At 44.5% G+C, this 16,074-nt stretch overlaps 1 protein-coding gene across 2 annotated transcripts in view; it reads right to left on the bottom strand.

Moving 5' to 3' along the window:
• VPS8 (VPS8 subunit of CORVET complex) overlaps positions 1-16,074 on the bottom strand; it is a 68,265-nt gene that overhangs the window by 13,864 nt on the left and 38,327 nt on the right. For both annotated transcript variants that reach the window (XM_033069215.1, XM_033069214.1), the window contains 8 exons: positions 13,348-13,437; positions 12,885-12,931; positions 8,970-9,111; positions 8,280-8,369; positions 7,834-7,876; positions 6,975-7,078; positions 5,873-5,951; positions 4,532-4,614 (listed from right to left, as the gene is read on the bottom strand). In XM_033069215.1, coding sequence (XP_032925106.1) covers positions 4,532-4,614; positions 5,873-5,951; positions 6,975-7,078; positions 7,834-7,876; positions 8,280-8,369; positions 8,970-9,111; positions 12,885-12,931; positions 13,348-13,437 — 678 coding nt within the window. The remainder of the gene's footprint in view (positions 1-4,531; positions 4,615-5,872; positions 5,952-6,974; positions 7,079-7,833; positions 7,877-8,279; positions 8,370-8,969; positions 9,112-12,884; positions 12,932-13,347; positions 13,438-16,074) is intronic.

The following is a 16,074-nucleotide window of genomic DNA, read 5'->3' on the forward strand; positions in this document are numbered from 1 at the left end:
GGTTCCTTTTTTGCTGGGTGAACAGCACAGCCTGAACACTCCAAGGTTCCCTTCTGCCTGCACCATTTATCAGCACAGTACAGGAAGAGTATTGCACTGCAAGGATTTTGGAGGCAAAGGGACTTGCAGACAGCAGGAATGTGATTCAGAGCACAGAGCAGTTAGGCAGCCAGCAGCTCCTCTTCTAAAGCCCTCAAGGCATGGCCAACAGATCATTCACAAACTGTCCCAATCCCACAATTTCCATATAGCACCTCAAACTTCCTAAGCTGCAGGCGGAGATTTTCAAAGCTACTGGTTTCCTGTTCGGACACAGAGTGGAAGAGGAGGAGATGTGAAGAAGAGAGAAGAATAAAGACCCACCTGCAGCTTTGCAGAGGGAGAACACAAGTCTGAGGGCTTTCAGTTGCTGTCTTTTCCTCAAGTAATGCTTGATGATCTCTAAAAATAATGTCAGCTGGGAAGGAAATGGACTTTGTTTTTTACAGAGGAGGCCCATGGTCTGGCCAAGCCTCACCCTGAGACTGGCAGCCCAGTGCCAGCAGTGAGTCTGTGGTCATTCCCTGCTGGAGCTATCTGATGGGATGGGCTGGAGCTGCCTGCCTGCCTCCAGCATCACACCCACAGCTCCCAGGTCATCTCTCCACAGAGTTATAATGCTTCTAAATTGCAGCTTCAGACCCCACAAAATTTCCAGCCCCAAAAGCCTCATGGGATCAGTTAGCTTCATGAAAGAATATCTTTATCAATTCCACCTCATAGAGTTGGTCCTGGGTTGGAATTCAGGCATACTCCAGATATGGATGTGCCATCCCATGCAGTGCTACTGGCACTGCACCAACCAGGAACAGATCCCAGCAGCTGCTCCCAGGCTGGTGCTGCCCTAGGAACATGGCATCAGCACAAGGAGCCAGAGCCAAGCTGGCTGCCCAGGGCTGCCACCAACAAACAGATGGGGAAGAGCTGGCAGGGATCCACACACAGCCCAGAGGTGCTCATGCAGCCCTTTCAGCTAGCTCTGTCTCTTCCACTTCCCATTTCTTCCTGGGTCCAGGAAATAGCACTTGCTTTGCTACCAGTGCTAATAAATGCACTCTGCAAGCACATTCACTTCAGCTTCTCCCCTCTGCAAGGGGCCAGAGCAAACGCTCCACACACAACTAATCCCAGTGCTGATCTCCTGGACAAGGAAAAAAACCAGCCAAAGTCCTAAGCAGGAGTGGGAAAAATATAAGCTTTTTGGAGCTTTCTGCTTCCACTCTGGAAACAGTTTTCAGAGAATCCTTCCCTCCCCTCTTTGAGGTCCCTTCAGGTAGCTTTTACATTCCGGGCTTTTCTAGCTCTCGGTTTTGTAGGAGGCATCAGCTGCATCTGCTTACAAAACATTCATGAAGGATTACAGCTTTGTAAGGGAATTAACACTCAACCTCTCAGCCCTCTTCAGAGAGCACTCACATCCTTAATAACATGGAATTTTTCTTAATGCTCAAGAGGATTCCTCTGGTATCTCTCCTAATGCATTCAGTTCAGACTCCCCAGTTAATAAGCAACTCTCCAACACTAGAAAGGATGAGCAGGAGCAATTCTATCGATTATTATTTCACATGACTTTGGTTGATAGTGCTGAGCCCAGGTGCTGGGACAGGCAGGTGTCAGAAGCCTGCCTGTTTTCTGGGAAAGCTGCAGGTTTGGCCCCATCCCTTGCATGGTGCCCTTTGGCCAAACGCTTTGGTTGCAAAGTTAACATTTGCATAAGGTATAATCTGTAAGCAGCTAAGCCCAGAAGAGGGAGAAAAACAGTCTGCTAAAATTGGAATACTCTAATTCCTTTTCAGAAAAGGCAAGATAATCTACCTCAGTTTACTGATGTTATCCACCTTCCAACAAAACCCCCAGTGAATTCCCTGGGCAGCTGTGCCACCTCCCAGCCTGCAGCTCCAGCACATCTATGCTTCAACACAAGCCTTGAGCTCTGCTGGAAAAGCATCTGAGGGCCCTGTCGACAAGCACCACTTGTAATTCTGCATTTCACCAAAATATTTGGAGGGCTTGGGAAAGGCTGTACGCACTCCAGGGCCCAGAAAGGCTGGTTTCAATATTCCTTGTGGTCACAGTTAAGGTGACACATCAGTAACACATCTAAGTGCCCTCCAGAGAGCTCAGAGCCAGGACTGAAGGGTTTGGCACCAGGGGTTGGAATTTTGCATGGCTTCAAAGAACAACTACACAGCTCTGCAAAAGGAACACCCAGCCAGGGCTAACAACACAGGGATCTTCCTGTCTGGGAAAGCATCACCTGTGCCTGCTATGATTCTTTCCTGCAGGGCACTTAAATGGCATTCCCAGATGACTGGAAGGCAAAAAATCTGCTGCCTTGGTTTTCTTCCTGATCCCCAGCCAGGCCAGGGTTCAGAATCCCTGAACATTTGAGCTCAGCACTTATGACAAGGCCACAGAGTAAGATTTGCTCATGACCATCCCGACACCAGCTTCCTAGCTGGATTCAAAGCAATGTTCCCCCAACGGCCAAGCTGTGCATCCAAATAAATGTCACAGAAACCTCCCACTGGCACCCCCTGCAAGCTCTGGAGGAAGAGTTTAACAAAACACAGCCACAAACCCACAAACAAGAGGAGCAGGGCAGTGCCAGGAACCCAGGAATAAGGGTTGGTGTGAAGGCAGAGTGAATGGAAATGTGGGGTTAAGGACGAGAGCACAGGGTTCAATGAAGGGTTTGTCTGGTAACAAAGGACACTGTTCCCAGAGGAGGTGCCAAGCACTGAGGGCACCAGGCTGGTGAGACCCAGCACAGGCAAGCTCTCAGGGGAAGTGCCCATCTCCTAAAGGGGAGGATAGGAAGTTAATAAGACTTAAATGAGCTTCAGAGGTGAAAAATCTTCAGAAGTGAAAACAGCCAGCAATTTCTGAAGGACCCAGCTGAGCTGTTGGCATCTGTCAGAGGATCCCCAGGATGCAGAGAGGGGCTCACACCCTCTCTGCTGCCCACAAATAATCCAGGTCACATCACTCCACGCTCAGGGGTTTGCAAAATGGGTATGAGTGAAATGTATGAAAGAGTAAGTGTTAAGAGACAAAGGCAACTTAGAGATCCTGTGTATCAACATCACCTCCTCTTCTGTAGGGTCTTCTCTTGATCTTTATGATGTTATTTTTCCTACACCTGTTTTTCAGCTACAAGCTACCAATTACCATTTTATGAACTTCTGATACTAATGCTCTTTACCTGAAATTCAGTCCTTTTCTCTGCATTTGAAGAAGTCATCATTTTTTGCTCTAGTTGTTAAAAAAAAATCTGCCTTTCCAAATCTCTCTTTAGTCAGACTGAATTTGTCAGGCTGACCAGGGAGGTGGAATGAGCAGGAGCAGTTCCCCCCTGCCTCCAAACCCAGTGACTAGAGCTGTGCTTGCTGCTCTCAGTGATGCCTGATCCATTTCTTTCCTCAGTAAAGCACTTCACCTGATGAAGCATCCCCTCAGCCTCCCCAGTAGAGCCATCACACCAACCACTTCCCTCTCCAACAGACAAAGGCAGTTCACTCCCCTACTGCCTCCAGGACATCAGTGCCAGCCCCTGGAATAGAGATTTTTCTATTGCTGCTAAGAGTCCATCAGAACAGAAATAGAGTGAAATATGCGAAGATTGCCATCAACAGGACTCTCATTTTATCCCAAAGGAGAACAGGATCTTCCTCCACACTGTCACACCTCCCAGCTCTGTTATCTGCACAGTGGTCACTGCTTTGATTCCCACCCCATGATGACAGTTCTCAGCACAACCCAGGGAAGCCTCCCACTCACGCGCAGCTTCTCCATCCTTTTCGGCCTGCATTAAACATCAAACAAAGCCCAACGGGAAATTATAGCAAAACCTCAGCTAAAACTAGACTAAATTAGTTATTGAAGAGCCATTAGGTTTGCTTGACACTTCCTTTGATAGAACCACATTTCACACACTTTTTATCCGCTCTCTTGCTTTGCTATCTCAGGAGTTTGTTCAAAATCCAAGACTGTGTGCAATATTAAGATCAAACCAAGAGGTTGTTAGAGGTGTGTGTTCATCCTGTGAAGCCTGTAAGCTCTCTTCCTCTCTCACCTGGAACAGAAACCCTGACCAGTGTTTCCACACTGTCTCCATCATTCCACTCCACAACACAGACAATCCTTCTAATTCCTTTTCTGAATTTCTCAAGGTTTGTTATTAAATCCCAACATCAGCTTTCATCTGTTTTGCAAATTAACGAATTATAGTTGCCTGTGATCACTCAACCCAAGGTCCTGTTTAAAATCAGCTCTTCTGCAAGTTTGCTACTCACTAACTGCATCTCTAAAATAATATTGCACCATCAATAATATTTTGGGTCCAATCATGATCTTTCTGCAAAGCCTATACCCTTTGCTGTAGTGGCTTCACAACTGTCCATCCCAGAGCCTTCACTAAAAGGCTTTCAACAAATTTAGTGCCAAGTTGTGGGAAATCCTTGGTGAAACCTCCTTCTCTTCAGGAACTCACCTGGAGAATCCTCTGCAGGATTGAGGGAAGAGCAATAAATGCAGCCATGTTGTTCAGCACTTGCATTGTCAAACTCTTCAAAGCTGGAATGTCAAACATAACAGCCACCGCAGTTCATTAGGATTCCAGGAGTAAAGAGAGATCAGTCTTACAGATAAAGAGAGTTTTATTTCAGGTCATGTTTTCTGGTTTGAAAATAGCTCTTGTTTTTTCTCCTACACTAAGCACAGAGTTTTTTGCAGCATAAAGGGTGTTAGAAGGTTTTGATCCCACAGTACCTCTTTATTCCCTTCCACACCCCCTGCAGTAAACACCCATATTTTCACTTACTTGGTAACATCACCATTCACTTTTCCCATTGCAACCAAATCCCAGTTTGGATCCTTGTTTGTGTCATGGCCCACAAACTCTAGAACTTCCCAACTCTGACCTTTGCATGAAACTTATTCCTGGATCCTCAAAAGACATTATTCAGAGAATCCCAGAGTAGTTTGTGTTGGAAAGGACCTTAAAGCTCACCCAGTCCCACCCTCTGCCACAAGCAGGGACACATTCCACTACCTCAGGTTGCTCCAAGCCCCATCCAACCTGGCCATGGACACTTCCAGGGATGAGCAGGCACAGCTGCTCTGGGCACCCTGTGCCAGGGCCCCACAACCTTCAAAGGGAACAATTTCTTTCCAATATCCCATCTAACCCAGTTCCCTCAGTCTTTCCTCACAACAGAGCTGTTCCATCCCTCTGGTCACTCTGGTACCTCCTCCAGGCTCACTCCAGCAGCTCCAGGTCCCTTCTGTGCTAGGGACTGCCAAGACCAAAGCTTCTAAGCCCCTTTTTAGCTACTCTTATCTCTCCCACAAAGGGAGGCTGCTGTTCAAGGTACGCTGCTGGCTCAGAAGTGGAGTAGAGAATTTAGCTGGTGTATTCAGGTCCCACTGATTTTATACATGGCAGACAGGTGCAGGTAGAGGTGCACAAAAAGGCTGAGCATGCACAATGACACTATTATATCAGGAGTCCTCCAAGTGCTGACTACAATCTAGAGAGCCTTTGTACACATTGTGCACCTTGGCTCCTTCAGAGACCATCCTCAATACAACCAACTTATTAGCACAGCCTATGGGAGGCTTCCTCTTCCACACAGTACAAAAATAAAGTAAATAAAAAAAACCTATCCACCTGACAGCTGCAGCCTACCAAACACAACCTGAGCTCCCTGACAGTCAGGGAGCAAAATATTTAGGAATGGAGTAACAAAACAACTTTTCTTCTATTCATCCATCAGAGGAGAGACAGCAGACAACTTTTACTATTTGAGGTCACGAATGCCAAAGTACTCACACTCAGAATATGGACATTGTGATGAACCAGAGGATTTCTGTGGGGACATCATGGCCTCAAGCAGGGGAAACCAGAGGGCCTGGAATCATGGGACATAAGGAGAAAACCAGTAAGAACAGGGCAGTGCTAAAAATGAGCTGTGAGCAATCTCAGAGGCCACTGGCCAAGACTCACTTCCACATTCTGAGAACAGAACTGCATTTCTGATGACTGCTGTGGGACAGAGCTGAAAGTAACCTGAGAGCAAAGCACTTTATTGGAACTGCAACAACAATCTGTGTTTGCTTCGTTCAGTCCCCAACTACTTCCCCATGTGAGAGGCAAACTCTGCAGGGTAGAGATAGCTCACAGAGTGGGTAGCACAGCAAATGGATCCCAAATGGAAAGAGACATCTAAATTCTCTTCCTAACACCATTGCAGAAACGAAATGGAGCAGATCACCTCTCACACTGGGCAGTGCTTGTGAAGAAATTAGAGTTCTTGTCTTCCAGCCATGCCTCCTCCTCAGACATGTGAACAACGCTCTCTGTTCTGAGTTCAGAAACTACATAAATTATGCAGAATCTTAGAACTAAAGATGCCTTTGTGTCACTGACATGGGCAAAATGGAAACACAGCCTCAGTCTGAGATGGGCAAAGCCAACTCCCTCTGCAAGAGCTCAAGGCATGTGCATTGCCCACCGCCTCAGAGCCCAGGCTGACACCCAGTTCAGGGGCTGTGAATAGCTCTGCAGCCACAGGGATAGCAGCAGCAGCTTTGTACCACCAGAAGCTGGCTCAGAGCTCACAGTGCCTCTGCAGTGTCTGACTGACATTTGTGCCTGACTTCCATCTGGAGTTGGAAAGGAGGAAAGGCTGTGGTCTCATTCCTTCCTCCCTCTGATCTGAACTTTGCTTTTTGCTTCACTCTCATGAGTGAGGATTTCACTCTTATGGCTCCAGACCCTGAAGTAGCACAGGGAGGACACAAGAAGAGGCACATAGTGACTGCCTGGACATAGCAGTACCCAGTGAAGGGGAGAGCAAGAACCATATGAGGCAAAGCTTCAGGAGAAACAGAAGCCTTGGTTAATTCTGGTGACACATTTTTGACTACCTTACCTCTCGCTGTTGCTGGTCTAAACTATGTGAATTCCTCTGGCAAAGATCAATTGTTTTCATCAAAGTATCTTCAATATTTTCTAGCAAGGAGGGTTCAGCTGAGCCTAAGTGTCAGGGGAGAAAAAGCAAATTACAATTATAAAAACTTTTAGACAAGGTAACTCCCATTAGATAAGTTAACTATCAATCTTTTTGCAAAATAAAATCATGCTATTCATCCAAAGTCTGCTCACTACTGTAAGCAACTACATTATAAAGGCAAGTTCTGATTTTTGGCACTTTTCCTGAATAGCACAATAAATTGGGCAAGTGAAACATTTCATTTAATCAAATAAGGAAGATCTTAGCTGTGGTTTGGGATATAATTAAGTAACAACTATGGACACTGCATTTAATTAGGTGCCCATGAGTCCTTGGGCTAGCGAGCAGCACATCTGTGCATACACTCATTTTCTGTGACCAGAACATTCTTGTTTATCTATTGGAGAAATCTGCTTTCAAAAAAGCTACTCCCAGCTGTCTCCCACCACTGTTCCCATATAATGCCAGCTGAAGCTCAGTAATGAGTTTGAATGGATTCTGACATGGGAAATGTGTTCGGTAAGCCAGTGAGAGGGTCAGCCCTAATGGGAAAAGCTGACAGGGCAGCTGACCACACATACACAAACCATCCCTCACAGTGTTCAAGGTCAGAACCAGACTGAGGGAGTATCATCCAAATAACTACCATAGGAACAGTGTCACTACAATGCCTAGAAACCTGAAAATCTCATTATATCAGGTGTCAGACACAGGCACTTCACATTTTTGTGTTTGTCTGTTTTTAATAGAAAATGGAATTTAACTCTGCAAGACTTACTTCCATTATCTTGAGTAAGCATCAGCAACTTGCTCTGCAATCGCTGAAACAAAAGAGAGGACACAGAACAGTCAACTTGGGAGTTCACTCCCAAGAATCCTGATAGAAATGTTTGTCAAAGGTGTGGTTACACAGGCTCGCCCCCATTTTCCTCCCCAGCATGACTAATGTGGCATAAAAATATTTCCAAATATGGAAAGGAAAGCAGGAGCTGAAGGATGATTTTTGGCTATGAAAAACAAATTTCAGTATCTATTATCTTCTAAATGTTTGAAGACTTGTCAGAAAAATATACTGATGTTCTGAGTATGCAGACACCTCCATTTATTGGTATTTGACAGAGGCAAATGCTTCCAAGGATTCTAGTGGGAAACAAATTGAGGAACAAGGACAACATCAAATCAGAGCACAGGCCATGCCACATTCAGGATTTGGGAGTACTGTACCTCAAGCATAACCAAAAAGGCACCATGGATATCTCCCTTCTTCTCTAGTAAATATGAAGAAGCCTCATGGAGCTGATGCTTTTGGGTTATCTAAGTTGAAAGGAAAAAAAAAGGTAAATGTCTATCTGAAGAAAGCTGACAGTGTTTGTTTATCCACAAGACAATGCCAAGCAGATGGCCAGGGCTGAGAACGCCTGTGCTCCCAGGCTGAGCAGCTCTCCTGCATCTTCTTTTATTTCTCAGCTTGCACTATTGCCACCACCAGCACTCAAAAATTACTGGTACAATTTTCATACAGAGAAGGAACAGTTGCTTTCCCAGCACAAGGCAGATTTTGGCAGTGTTGCTTTCCAAAAACCCCAGGCCCGTGATTTCATATACCCCCAACACGATTAATTAGCAGCAACACAGCCACCCTCAACTCTGCAGTTTCTCAGCAGCTTCAGAGCACTAAGGGCCCTTTCTTATTAGCCCTGAGACCCAGCCCAGTGTTATTCTATTAAATATATCCAACTGTGCTGTAGAAGCACAGTTTAGCAGCTCAGAGGGACACAGAGTAATAGAAACAGATTGGAAGAGCATCTAGGAACTAATCCAAGCCCAAGGTAAAGTAACTTTACAGCATTTAAAGGGATAGAGGCTGATTTGAATGCATCCCATAACACCTGTCATCATACATGTCTTTCCTACCTGGATGGTTTCCTCCAGTCTGCAGTTTTCCAGAACTTTGAGTGTCTCCAAAACCTGGTCTGGACTGTACTGACAGAGCAGCTCAATGAACTGCTCAGTGATACAGGGTGGGAGGTGCAGCAGGTCTTGATTAATGCCTTCTCTGGAGTAAAACAGGACAAGAGACTAAAGTCAAAATCTACCCTGAAATTTGGCTGGGAAGAAGAGTTTCTTATTCAATTGTGCATTGTCTTCTATCCTTAATACAAAAGTTTAAAAATCTGGTTTTAAGAGGAAAATTATGCTCTTTCTACTAGTTACTAGTGCTGGAGGTCTCTCAGCAGCCATTTCACTTGTTCCACAACATATCCTCTTGATGTCTCAGTACAAATTAAACTCCCAAAGACCCCTGTGAAGAAAGAGACCAGCACAGACCCATTTACAGTAACTCCACGGCAAAGAGGTACAAAGAATCAGCCTCATTTCCTCAATGAAACCTTATGGTTTGAGTGCCCTGTTCAGATTGTGATTGTCTGTGTCCCACAGACCTGCTCCACATATATTTGAGGAAATGTTTTGTTGCTTTTGCTTATTGTTCCTGAAATTATTCTTTGACTTCTTTTACCATATTTTAATGTTTCATCCCTTTGATCTACCTCAGTGAGAAAGGAACTCATGCTTCTTTTAGAGAAACATCCTCATTTTCCAATCCCTGGGCTCATTATTAAGCAAACTGCTCACGTGCAGAAGCAGAAGAGAGAACAGAACTGTGAGCAGTGCCCATGTCCCTTTGTCCCAAAGTTTCCTACTGATCTTGTTTTTAAAACAAGCAACGTGAAGGAGGAGACTTCAGAGTTGAGGAGGGGAAGGACGATGCTTTCCTGGAGTCAGACACAGCACCTACAACCCTTTTTTCACACAGAGAAACAGTGGAAATTTGTCCTGGCTATGAAACAGGGGATTCTGCTGAAGCTCCTGCTAGGAGAGGAAATGGATCAGGGTGTATATATAGAGTTTTATCACCTTTCTGAACACAAATTCCTAAGCAGGAGAAGATCTGTTAGTATGCAAACCTTCAGCCATGGGATGGAAAAGGTCTGATATCTAATATCCTCTATTTCCTGAGAGTTACAAAAGGCATATTACCATCCAAAAAAGGCCAGGAGAAAGCTGTGGCTTGAGCAAGCCAAGAGAGCAGTTACTGTGATTACAATGATTATAAATGCAACATACCCAGAAACAAAAGCCTCATCCATATACTGATCACAGTGCAAAGTATGAGCACAACTTCAAAAAAACTGTGCCTAAAGAATGGACCTTGAAGGACCAAACAAGAGCCCTGAATTCTGCATTCTCCATCCATTCCTCCCACAACAAACACCCTGTAAACTCTCCCAGTGCCTGCAAGGGAATGAGTGTTCTCCTCAATCTATGAGTAGACTAAAATAAAACACTATCTAAAATGATCTCTTGCCTGCCAAGATAGGAAAAATGGCAAGTCATACAACTATAGAAAAAGAGTAAACTTCAAGTCTGGAAATAACTGGCACCAAGTATTCATGATTTCATGAGCAAGCTCACCCTTCCCTCAGCCATTTATTTCATCAAGAAAAGCAGAGAATAGAATGGAAGGAAAGCTGGATTTTGATAATTTCTAAAAGTAATCGACAGTCCTGAGACTTGCAGGTCCAGTGCAGGTACATGTGATCATGTTCACTCTAATATAACCATATTCAATGTCTCCCCTGACACAGTCTTTCCAAAAAGCAAGAGAAGCACTGGTTTCTCACACAACCTGGCACAAGGGAGACCCGCAAGTGTCACAGGCAGCTGGGCACAGAGGAGAGCCCTTGGGACAAACCCTCATGGTTTAGGAGTCTGTTAGTACATTTATAAACCCAGAACACTGTGTTACTAAATAAGTTATTATCGTTGGTATAATACATAAACAAATGCCAGCAGACAATACTTCACTGTGTTGGTTTTTTTTAGGGGAAAAAACTCAAGAGTTTAAAATGGAAATGTAGCAAAGACTGTGATTAATGAGCTGAGCAATCCCTACTACATTCTCTGTTTCCTGGGGCTGCTTTATGCTACAAACATTCAGACATTTGGTTTTAATTTCCCCAGGCAATTCCTGTTAACCCTGTTTCCTCCCTCCCCCTTCCACCTCCTTAAAAATAAATCTCTAGCTAAATTAAATGGGCCAAATTAATCCCTAATGCAATTCCACCAACTCAGATAGTTAGACCAGCATGATGAGTCTTGTCCCCAGAAGATCAAGCAATCATTTGTATTTGAGACCTTAAAAAACTCATTTACTGCTCTAGGAATCTTTATTTTGACAAGAATTTTGCTTCATAAAAACATATAAACATTTAATTGGATGAAAAGAGACAGATGATGTAGAAGATCCTAATCACTATTTTATGTATAAATATACTACAAAGTTTAGCTGCATCTGCAGTTAGGTCTGCAGAACAAGATTTCCCCTCCTTCCCTGCCTCTTCCAGGATAGAGTTCAGCTCCTATCAACAGGTCTTAGAAAAAAACCTCAGAGCACTGAGAACAGACCTCAGGATCTGAGTGCTATTAGGAAAAAGCCATGTGGCCTAGTGCACCACACAGAACATCACCCTTGAGGGAAAAGAGAGACCTGCGGGAAGATCAGATGCAGAACATTGCTTCCCATTGCTGCTTTGAACACATCACGTGTTGCCTGTGATCAGAAGGTAACTACAGCAGAAATGGGTCTATTTAGCTCTAATTATGGGAGAGTGAAATTAGATATGTTTATTACTCAGAGATTATGGGAGACACTCTGTGCATAAGATTAGAATCCAGGTTAATTACTACTGGGTGCAAGTGATACCACAGCATAAATAAAGTCCTACTTCACACCCAGCTGGGTTTCATTTCTTCTTTTTTTTCCAATTAATCATTGATTAACTAAATAATCTGATTTATTTCCTATAAAACCCAACCAAGATATATTTTGATTTTGTTTTGACCCCAGAGAAAACAGGAGGTGTGGAAATTAACACCTTCCACACAAACATATCTCAGGAAATAACAAAATGTATGTTTGGGATTTTGGCTTTGGTTTGGTTGTTTTTTTCCCTTAATTTATATGCTAACAAAATCCAAGAGATGATTGATTAATTCCAGGTTCTAGTTTCCAAAGCATGCTTTTTATTCCACTTCAACAAAACCTGAAACATTGACACTTAGATTTAGATAATATTGCCCTTTCCTACTCCTCTTCTTCATTAAGTAAAACTAATTTGTAACTAATTGACAAACCAAGATCTCTCCCTCAGATGCATTAACAACTGCTCGAAAACAACTGGAGCTGTGAATATATAAATGTTTTGTAGCATTTGATAATGATTTAACAGAAAGAGAACACTCAGTGCTGAAGCACTGGAAGAACAGCAGCAGATGGAGCAAGCAAGTAGTTAAAAAGAGGAGCTTGCAGTGAAATATGGCAGCAGTTCGGAAGCAAAACAGAAATTAAAAATGTCACTTGACCAGAATGTTTTTCTGCTTACGTTAAGCTTGGGTACCTCAGTCAAGTAACCAAAGCAGGGGGTTGAGAAAAGAAATGGGTGCTCCAGCCCCAGGGTGACCATTCCACAGCCCTCTGGAGCAGCAGTGCCCAAGCTCCCCCCACATGCAGCACATTCCATGCACTGGAGCCCACAGCACCTCCCAGGCAGGGAGCTGCAGCTGGCAGGGACTCTCCTGAAGGATGCTCCCCATAAAGCTTCTTTTGGGCTGTCCTTCTCAGCTTGGGGCACCCCGAGGAGCAGGTCACCTTTCCTAAGCCTGATCTTGGCCATAGGCTGGCTATTGATGCACTGTTCCAAAGAATTGATTTTAATCAATTTCAAGCTTTCAAGCTGCAGTTTGCAAACAGTCTAATTTTCTCCATACCTCGGATCAAGGAGACTCCTCAGGAACTGGAAGAGCAAGAACTGGTCCTGTACAAGAGGAGGAGACAGAGTATTGTTATTTTAAATAATGTGCTGTAAAACAGTGATCCTTGAACTGTATCCACTGAAGAAAACACAGTTCCCACCTGTTGCCTGCTGAAGGAGCTGTTTTAGGCATGTATTGCACAAATATTCTGAGGATATGTTTGCTGACAACAGCTCTGCTCTGGGACTCCAAGCCATACTGAACCACAACTAAAAGCTGCAACCACCAGCTCTGAGCCTAGACATTTTTATGGCCAAATAATTGAGATGTAGCAATTCCTATCAGTGAGTGGCTATAGTCTATTTTTCTTCTGTTTCTGACACAGCAGTAAGCCACCATGACTCTCAGCAATCATGCCCTACAGCAATGACATCCCTACTGTACGGAAGTCCCAAACAAATGGAGTTGGACACTTCACCTGCAGGTTTGAGATGATGCTCTCGATCTGCTCACTGAAGTGAATGGCTGCCAGCTCAGCTGCTTTACCTGGGCTCAGCACCAGCAGCTCCTTTGGAGGGGGAAAACACAACCAAATTAATTTCTTTTGATTTCACAGGCAATATAACTATGCACCATCACCAAGCCCACCCATACTGTAACTGCACCTTTGCCTAGATGCAAGTGTAAGATAATAAACACCATTGCACAGAGATGTAAAAAAAGAAGGGTAGTTAGTAAAAAGGGATTTTTGAAAGTTGATGTTTTTGCTATACACAGAAGACCTTGAAGAATACAAAACTCCTCACACCAAGAACCCATCTCATTCCTAAGGAGAAGTTGTTATTCATCAAGTTTTCTGACAACTGCCTTTACCCCCTTGCCAACAAGAAATTCCCAGTGCCAACTGAGAGCCAGCAGGAAAGGGGAAACAACCAACTCCTGGCAATTTCTCAGTCCAATGGAAACAGTGTTGAACTGGCTTGAACTGAACCAAACCAGAGATTTAAAAGCAAGTTTTCTGTAACTGTTCACTGTAACTGATACCCGTCCAGACATGAAAAAGCAATTTCTTTATTGTAATACAAGGAAACAAAAATCGTTTAGATGCCTGCGGGTTTGCTTTCTGTCAAGCCTGAGTTAAAAGGCTTTGTATCATACAAGTTTATATAACCTGCAGTGTGAGCTTTTTGCCTCTAACCCTTCCAAATCCATCTACTCTTCCAAATAAATGAAAAGCAACTGCTGCAAAACAATACTGTACACATGGTAACCCTTCCCAAAAGCCCCTGCTGAACCTAAAAATGAGAAAACATTTCTTTACTGAACAAAACAACTGTTAAAGCAGTAAAGAAGGAAAATTTTCAGAAATGTACATCTGGAAAAAACCTCAAACTGAAGAAGTTCCTTAGCAGTAGCTTGGCCTCCAGGCAAACACAGCAGCCACTGAATACAGTCAATGCCAGCAACAGACTGGGGCAAAGGGAAGAAAGGAAGAGCCTGACCATTCAGGAAGAGGTGTCAGATGATGCCTTTGGTGAGGTTTGCAAAAGAGAACCTGCCTAGTCCACAAGAAGCTCTGCAGTGTTTGACCCCACAGCTTTATTGACCTCACAAGTTCAGCCCTTCACAGTGTCCTCAAAACTTTTTCACCCCACAAACTCAGGAAATCCAAAGCACAAGAGTGCAGAGGGACACAGAAAGGATACAGTGGGACTGCCTTAATCTGTTTCTGTCTCAGGACAAACCCTCCCAGGGAGTCTCCAGGACTGCTGCCATGCTGGAGGGAGCTAGCCCAATCTCCCGGGCTGCAATCAGTGCAACCTTCAGAGCCCATCCCCAGCAAAACATTTGATGCTTGAGTTTCCATCCTCTCCCAGATCTGAACAACCTGGTACTGCTTAGGCAGTCCTTGAGGGGACAGCACTGACACAAGCCATGTGGATATGAGGGTAGAAAAGGACCAGTATTGTGACTGAAGAGAACAGAGTTTATTTTTTTAAAGACAAACATCAAGGAACAATGGCTGTGGGATGATGGGGAAAATGAAAAGTGGCACTGATCACAAACCCCACTTTCTGCCATACAATCACCAGGAAATCCTCTCCAAACACTGCTACTTTTGCCTGAAGAGGCTGGTTTGCTGCATTCTTACCTCAGCAAATGACAGTCACGGGTTCACCCCAGCCAAGTATTAATTACTGTTCCAAGTCTTCTGAATGTCTGAGAGCAGGATTACCACAATGGAAAAGGACAAAAGCTCACAGCAGCCACCACGCTGCTAAACCACATAGTTTACCAATCCCAGGAAATAGAAGTGCCAAAATGAACCAGGGAGCTGATCTTGGTGACAGCACCTAAGAAAGTGACCCACAGAGCCCAGCCCTGCCCAGCAGCTCTCTGGGGGACCAGGGATGCAGTAGAAGAAGGAAGCAGACATAGGAAGCAGCACAGCAGATAGCAGCTTGCCCAACCTGGAACCCCAGTTGCTCTGATGAGGTTGCAATGATCCAGGCCTGCTCAGTCCCAGCACAACCATTCCCACATGTCCCCCACCTCTGCCAGTACCTCTGGAGAGGGGCTGTGAGCTCAGTGAGTCACATGTCAGACAGCTGAATTCACAGGGTTTCTTTGTGCATTGCCTTTTGAATCACTCTCCCTCTTGGTCCATTTTCTCATTAGTCATGCACTACTTGCAGATGCTAGTAGAAACTAAACTAAAAGTACTCTGGATGTGCCCATTAGCTTTTTGTCTGCCTCACAGGATACAGATTCTGTGGTCATTTTGTGCTAAGGAGTGTGGTCTGCAAGGTTCGTTTTACAGACACAATTATTTTCCTGGCGTATCTCCAGAAAACCCTGATAGGAACTCTCAGCACCTTCAGAAACACTACAGATTCTCCACATCTACTGACTGGACAATCACTTCAGACATCTTCATCCCCAGAAGCCAACAGAGACTGAAGACATGGGAAAAATTATTTAAGTCTAGCAGCAGCCTGGGTCTTACAGAGAAGTCATGACCCCATCATCCCCAGGTTAGCAGTACCAGGGCACCAGGGCTGAACACACTTATCAGTGTGAGCAATCAGGATGAGGAGCTGGATCCCACAGCCTGTGAGGTCAGTGATGTCCATATCCTGTCTTGATGCTGCTGCAAGCTCAGGAGATGGAACACTTGCTAATGGATCCCCTTCCTGCTCCACAG

The sequence above is a fragment of the Catharus ustulatus genome, chromosome 10 (genome assembly GCF_009819885.2).
Source record: "Catharus ustulatus isolate bCatUst1 chromosome 10, bCatUst1.pri.v2, whole genome shotgun sequence".
NCBI classification, from domain to species: domain Eukaryota; kingdom Metazoa; phylum Chordata; class Aves; order Passeriformes; family Turdidae; genus Catharus; species Catharus ustulatus.